Raw genomic sequence first — 7537 nt, forward strand, 5'->3', positions numbered from 1 at the left:
ATACCTAAATTTTTTACAACAAAGATGGCATCTACATCAAAGGCACAACCTCCCAAGATTGTGAGCATTGACCAAAGCAAAGATATAGGAGGAGGAGAAGATCCTATAGGAGATGCAATACCATGCAAAGGTGGGTTTCTAAAGCCCTACTATGTGTAAAATTAGCCTCTTATAGTATCTTCAATGCAAATACCATAAGATACAATGCCTAAATTTATTTCCCCCATAAAAACCTAGGTAACTATCATCAATTCCACCAAAGAAGCCAACCATTAATGCTAAAAAACATACATTTCTCCAAAACCAATGGTTAAATATAAGACCCAAAGATCTATGGACTATAGATCTAGAGCAACATAGCAATCCCTAATTATTGTAAATCTTACACCTAAAAGGAGCACAAGGAAATAAGAATACATACCCAACCAAATTGTTGACTCTAGTGAGCTTACAAAGGCAAATGATAACTAGGTAAAATCAAATAAGACCAAATTAACCCCAAACCTCCTACTGAATTAAAGTCTAATTATAAAAGACACTCTAGTTTTAGTATGGCTTAATCTCTACTTAAGCAAACATGGCAAACTATGATTGAGCATTTCAAACATAGAGATAAAATAATAACCTTGCTCACACAAGAAGTTATGAACCTTTAGATATAGGAATCAACATGAGGCCATAGTTGAGGTAGCATGGCTCTTCCATTCACTTGGGAAGAGCAATACATCTTTAGTAGACACATTCCATTATCAAAAGATGTAAATTAGGATTTTCATAGCAATGGGACTTCGGACAAACTCTTTTTCTTTCAAGAGCTTCCTTTGTTTTGTGGTTTTAGGCTCTCTCACATAGCTTAATAGTACTCAAGCTTTGAACCATTTCTTCTCTCTTCTCTTTATCCCATGAAAGTTAGAAAGCAAAGAAAGCTCAAAATTTATAATGCCACCTAGACTCACTTCTCTCATTATAAATTGCCACCAAAATAGAGCTTGATGGCCTCATGATCCATATTGTGTCCCTCTTGTGCTCCAACCATCAATCTACCCCATAGATCTACTTCTCTCTAAGCTATAAGAAAGAAGAAGACTAAAGGACAAAGAGAAGAGGCTTCTCCTTCATGGTCGCTCACTTTCACTCACAAATGGGCTATGGAGGTGCAGAGACACTAAATGGTATGCAAAAGAAGAGACAATGATAATGATGATCGAAATGGAAGCAAGAGATGCTTCTCCTTCACACGCAAGCACGTGCATGGGTCCACACACACACACACACGTTCTCTCTCTCTCTCTCTCTCTCTCTCTCTCTCTCTCTCTCTCTCTCTCTCAACCCATTGTGATAAGCAAAAAGTCACACATGGAAGCTTGAACTCAAAATTTGAATATACAAGAATGAAACATTCCATTCATGTACACATCATATACATAGGGTTCCTTCTAGATGCCTCAACCTTTGGTCACTCTCTTGTCCAATGCTTGGTCATAAAATGGATACATACACAATTTAACTAGGTGTCAATGTCTTAAATACACTCAAAACATTACTTCATTATTTTTAAAGTCCCCACCACTTCTTGCTATTCTTGATTATTGACCATTAATTTCTAAAATGCTATTCCTAATCATCAACCATCAATTACTATTTTAAAAGTTACGTTTTATGAGTTGCTACAATTTGTAAAAGCTCATGAAAATGATGCTTCCAATTGCTTCTAATACCCTTGCTAGCTTTTCTTTTGTACTTTCAACTCCAACAATTGCTGTTTTTTATAATTGCCACTATTAGCACCTCTTCTTTTTCGCTCCTCTCCCCTACAACAAGCACCTACTGTTTTTAGCAATCCTTTGATTCAATTAGCATTTTTCTCTTCCTTGATGATGCCACCTCATTGGCAATTGCTATCAAAGATGGTTGAGTGACATTAAATATTATTATCCATTAAAAAATGAGTAAGAGATTACTAGGAGACGATTGGTCAAATACATGGAACTTGTGTGTTTGAGCTAAGATAAGGATGCACAAGTCCACAATGTGCCACACACTAATTGAAATAGTAGTGGAGGCAAAAGAAATGTTGTTCGAGTGAAGTGTCTTTCCACCATGCTATTAGCAAGCTCACTACGTAGTAGGGTGGTGAATGCAATTTCCAAAAGATAAACGAACCTTACTAAGCTTGAAAATCTTAAAGCCTTTTAGTTTCCTTTCTTATCTTTAGAAGTTTTGTGCCTGTGTTTTTTCAGAGTTTTTTAGATTATACAGAAGTTAAACAGAACCAGTTCTGTGCATGTCACAAAGCAGGCATGTGCCGATCTCTCCTCTCATTTTGGTGGCAAAGCAAGACAAGATCAAGGCTGTACAATTCCTTTGTAACAGTCACATTGCATTATGAAGATACCTTTGGTTGTTTCAAAAATCGTATAATAAACGTATCAATGCTTTAGAAGAAGCTGCAAAATTATCTTTACTACTTACTGAAATTTCTTCTTACTGAAAAGGCAGGCCTTAATGAATTTTTAACCTTGTTTGCTTTTTGGGTGTCATACACTGAGCTACGGATGAAGAGTTCCCCTTCAACAGGAGCTTGATGGTTGCTGCATCAAACAAACTTTAAAGAGGTGCTTAAAGCAGGCAACTATCCCCTCCGCCATTTAAGCACCTCCTACATTTTCACTGTTTTTCTAGATGCAAGGGACCATCTCCTAAGGGCCATCATAGCAAACCAAGTAGCATTGGAGGTCTTCTCTTTGATCATAAGCATCAATGCTGCACTTAAAACTGTTTTAAGAATTTGAGCTTGTAAGCCCTTGTAGAACCCAAGGCTACCTTCATTCCCCCAAATTATACTGATGGCATCGGTCATCTTTTTCGCGGACTTCTCACTGGGGTCCTTTTGTGTATCCTCTGATTCAGCAATTTGCAACAACACCTTGCACCTGTTAAGACAGATATGCACCTTCACAAACAGCATCGATTATCTACCACAAAACATGAAGAATCAGGTGTAGGTTATATTACCTGATGGCTGGGTATGTTATGATTGTGGCTATAGTCTTAGACAAAGCACCCAACAGGAAAGCTGTTAAAGCTGGCAGCACAACTGGTGAGACACCTGTTTCTGTGTTTGTTCCCTTCTTGGAAGCTTCAAGATAGCTTCTTGACCTTATGACTCTGTCCTTTAACTGTTCAAATACTGTATACTACAAAAATCACTTCCTTAGTTGTCAGAAAGGACGGACTGAGGTATGGACTTGTATAAGTAAATTTAAAATGGATTTTGAGGGGGTGACTAACATTGGACATACCTGAATGGCAGGATTAGATGTCAAAATAAGAGAAGCTCCAAGACCATCAAATGCTCGACTCCAATGCCCGCCTACCAGCATGTCCCTCAAAGTTCTTGATTTACCAAGGGTGCTGGTCTGCATTCGGGCTGATGCTGTGTCCAAAGGCTGCTTGAATAAGCACTGAAGACTTGTTATACAAGCATTAGAACCAATCTATAACTTTGTTAACAAACTGATTTTTAACATCAGGTCAATATGAAACTCAGTCAGATGAAAACACTCCACATTGACACAAGATGATTAAAAAGCCTTTCTTTTCCTTGGGTAACCTTGCTCGCCCACAGAAACTATAAACATTTCGTAAGTCTTTCAGCAGTGGGGTTTATATTCCTGCACAATCAGATTGAGAAGTCTTGCCTGAGTAAGGAAGGCCGTACAACCTCCAGCAGCAGCAGCCACAAGAAGATTTGTTCCTGTTCCCAATCTTCTGTTTCCACTTGCTTTCAAGTATAGCTTTTTAAAGTAACTATAACTGTAGAAGTAAATGAACTGAGATACAAAGGATTGTAAATTTTTGGTCCCAACCCCTTGATAAAGTGAGAGGAGCTGATGAGACGACAAAGCTTCTCTGAGCACATCAAGCAGAGACCTGCCAAAGATCAGAATTTGAGCAACACTTGCAATATATGCTAGCTTCAATGTCACAAGTAATGCAAAAGGTGTGTTCAGTGTCCATGCTGTAACAATAAACCAACTTATATATGTTCTCAGCCCCATTTTTAATTTTAATTTTTTTCCCCACTTCTCTCCCTCTAGCTCCTATTCAACATTTCACAATCATTGAAAGTTAGCCATTCTGAACAGAATACCACCATCTGATTGACATATTGAGATCTCCTAGTCTCCCTCCCCATTTTTCCTCATATTTTAATCTTCTCTACTGAAGAAACGTTCTACATTATTCCCCATATTTTATTGCAACCAAGCATTCTTCTGACAAACTATGTCATTCAACTATGAAACAACAAAGCTTCAGTTATTATTCTCACAAGAAACAACTTGGGCATGAATCATCACTACTGAGGTAATGAAAACTCGATAAGCCTCAATTCCCAAATTATGCAAAATGATGCCTTCTGGCATCCACCTATAGTTACAACCTGATAAGCCTCAATTATCAAACATCCCTTTGAGCCACTTCTAAGCAACTATTGATACATCCTTGGACATCTGAATGGGCACTAGTAGTATTGGTCACAATGGTCATTAAATTGACCTAGCGTGAATGCATTGGGGACACTTTAGGATTAGGGCAATTGAGTCCTAAGTTAAAGGACTCAAGGTCCTATTGAGCACATCATTATGTAATCTGTAGACTGGGATGGTCCAAGTGGTGGTATGGGACGCCAACTCTTGGGATGTGGTCATGACACAGTATGCTGCAGGCTCTCAAGCTCAAGAATGAGCCTGTTTTTCTCTATGGCTAGGAGATGACCCTAATATCCATTTCTCTTATGTTCTTTGCTGTAGGTATGGTGTGTGTTCTATCCCCTGTGCAGGTTGGATCCTAGAGGGACCTTTTACCCACCATTTCTTTTGAATCTTGAACTTATTCCTGCAAATCCTTTTCAAAATCCTTGGCTGCCTCCCTTAAACCCTCTAGATGCCTTCATGCACACGCGTCAATAGGCCCCAACAGGCCTTCCATATTATGAGCTGATCCACAACATAATTTGAATTTGTACTCATGTATCATTGCAGTTGTAAAGTTTCATGCTATATTGGGCTTGGTATGAAAGGCACCTGACTTCTTTCGTTATACTGATGGGATTATTATGGGATTCCTTTTTGGACATGAATCCAATAAAGTTATCAAGCTTACAAAGCTATACAAGAATATTGTACATCAGGTACCTACGTGATAAGAACATGATAGATTATAAGAGATCTTGCAAGTGGTTAAGAATTTGTCTTATTTAGTTGAAAAGAAGAGCACAATTCTTTTCCCTAGCTGTCCCTCCAAATTAGAATAGGGATGCTTTTAACATTTCATACTAACCAAACATAGGAGACTATCACGAGACACACATGCATATGTTTGGGAGGCACTTAATCTGATGCCCCCTTTTCATAAGGGCAGGGGATTCAGGGTCAGCTGCCCATCCTTGAGATATGATACATACCTTTCCAGGTTGCTACGAGTAAACTAATTCAAATTGGCTTGTATCATGAGAAGTCAGATTGAAGCATGGATTCTCTTTTTGTTTGGGAAGTGGCATTCCACCCAGTTAGTTCAAGGGAAAAATTGGAAGGCTGCTGTATTGACCCAGTCTCATTGTTTTCTTTAAAAGCGATTGCTCTCATAGGGTTATGGATCCACTCTAACTAGTCAAATGGCATTTGCAGTGCATGAATAAAACTCAAGCAGGAGTAATAGCAGCTCTACTTGTTCATGTGATCCTGTGTTTTCATAATTATCAGGTGGACCATGAGGCTTGCAATGAGTTTTCCACTTGAAGTTTATAGTTTTCTCTTGAAGTGGTAAATCTTCGGGCTTTCAACGCATCTCTTGTCATTGACATCACTGTATAAAGAGTCGGCCTTTCTGTTGGTGATTGACAAAAGGCTGGAATGTTAGACACTTCCAGCTACAAATCTTCAAAAAGATGTACTTGGCTGGAAGATAACGATTCATTACACTGGCCAATCAAGGGCTACTGGAACACCAAATACAAAGACTACCCAAGACCCTTTTAGATCTAGTTCACTTCAAAGAGTGTACTTCAAACATTTGTTTTAAAGACCCTGCCGAGCTTGTAACACAGCACAACTTTCATCGGAGAGCAACTTTTCAATGATAAACTTCTGCATGTGATTTCGAGTGCAATGTGTGCTCCAAAAGAATAAAGCTTTTTCCCGAAAGGCACAGTTGTAGGAGGACGTTTGCCATACGTGTACTGACCTAAAATTAGGAGCTTTTGAACCACAGATGCATGGTGAGCATGTCTTCTATCCTGCCATCCAAACGTCAAGAGTTAAATGAGAGGAGTACCTGTACTTGCGAGCTGTGCCTTTGCGAGCTTCAGCTTGATACCTCGTCTTGCAAGTGTCCAGGGGATAAAGAATGGAAGTGCTAAGTACGCCTCCGACAGCCCCTGAGGTGGCTTCTGTCAGTGCCTCAAAATCGAGCCCCATGATTGTTACTCCCCGATCCCCCCCCCCTCTCCCTCCCTCTTATCCCTTATCCCTCAGATTTTCGGCTTGTGAAGAACTATCCCTGTCAGACTCTACATCCAGAGGCGTTTCCTGAGCAGGGAGTCAGATCCAAAGAGGAATGCAGTCCCGTGAGAGGAGAAAGAAAAGCCGCTCTTCTTCGAAATCGATTGATGAGAGAGATTGACAAGCGTGGATGGATGAGGATTCTATGCGCGTTCCGATACTTTCTCCTCTACCTTGTTTGTCGGGTTGCTGTGTTTTTGCTGTTGCTTCTCTTGCTTTCTTCCTCTTCCTCTTCTTCTTCTTCTTCTTCTTCTGATGTGGATGAGGATTCTCTGCGCGTCCCGATACTCTCTCCTCTACCTTGTTTGTCGGGTTGCTGTGTCTTTGCTGTTGCTTCTCTTCCTTTCTTCTTCTTCTTCGTCTTCCTCCTCCTCCTCCTCCTCCTCTTTCTCTCCTTCTTCTGATGTGGATGAGGATTCTCTGCGCTTCCCGATACTCTCTCCTCTCCCTAGTTTGTCTGATTGCTGTTTTGAAGCTGCTGCTTTTCTTCCTCCTGCTCTTTCTTCCAAGCTCCTCCTCCTTTGATGTTTCGTGTTCCTTGCGCGCGCGCGCGGAGTCCCCTCCCGCTCGGTATTCGTCATCACTGACGCTCTGGCATGCCTCCACGTGGCGAATCTCCTCATGGTTCCGTAGAAAATTAAGAACCTTGTCACACACACGACCAAATCAAGTAACATCCATGTGGCATCTTTTCAAAGGCCCCGACTCACCCCAAGAGCTCGGCCACGCGCCTCAGTAAATTTTACTAACACAAATTGACGTAGCCAAGGTCAATAGGAGGGGCTGGTTCACTTCACTCTTTTTAACTTTGAGACACAACTTTAGGGAATTCCTAGAGTGCCCTCTACAAATGGTGATACTCCATAAACTTGCGTGACTGCCATTTGCTTTGGAAAATTCCATTTATTTTGAGTGATTAAGAAAAAAGAATTCGGCAAGCACTAGTTAAGCATTAACTAGATTTTGGTATTTTT

At 40.3% G+C, this 7537-nt stretch overlaps 1 protein-coding gene across 2 annotated transcripts; it reads right to left on the reverse strand.

The window, feature by feature from the left end:
• Positions 1–2380: 2380 nt before the first annotated feature.
• LOC148040193 (peroxisomal adenine nucleotide carrier 1-like) lies at positions 2381–7107 on the reverse strand. Of its 2 annotated transcripts, none has more exons than XM_087697455.1 (5): positions 6337–7102; positions 3702–3933; positions 3303–3449; positions 3016–3197; positions 2381–2933 (listed from the first exon to the last, which is right to left on the reverse strand). In XM_087697455.1, exons 1-5 carry the CDS (start codon positions 6477–6479, stop codon positions 2660–2662), a joined length of 978 nt encoding a protein of 325 aa, XP_087553581.1. In that variant the 5' UTR covers positions 6480–7102; the 3' UTR covers positions 2381–2659. The 2 variants fall into 2 exon arrangements, with proteins under 2 accessions (XP_087553581.1, XP_087553590.1); XM_087697464.1 differs by having other exon boundaries at positions 2733–2901; positions 6337–7107.
• Between the last annotated feature and the right edge of the window lie 430 nt (positions 7108–7537).

Source organism: Lygodium microphyllum, chromosome 2, assembly GCF_053477565.2.
Source record: "Lygodium microphyllum isolate KBCC chromosome 2, Lygodium_microphyllum_v1.1.10, whole genome shotgun sequence".
NCBI lineage: Eukaryota > Viridiplantae > Streptophyta > Polypodiopsida > Schizaeales > Lygodiaceae > Lygodium > Lygodium microphyllum.

Excerpts from the sequence above, each read along its gene's own strand:
- LOC148040193 (XM_087697455.1), bottom strand. The coding sequence starts at position 6,479 with ATGGGGCTCGATTTTGAGGCACTGACAGAAGCCACCTCAGGGGCTGTC. Across the intron at positions 3,934-6,336 it reads GGCACAGCTCGCAAGTACAG|GTCTCTGCTTGATGTGCTCA; the intron begins GTACTCCTCTCA and ends GATCTTTGGCAG. Across the intron at positions 3,450-3,701 it reads GTACGGCCTTCCTTACTCAG|CCTTTGGACACAGCATCAGC; the intron begins GCAAGACTTCTC and ends TTATTCAAGCAG.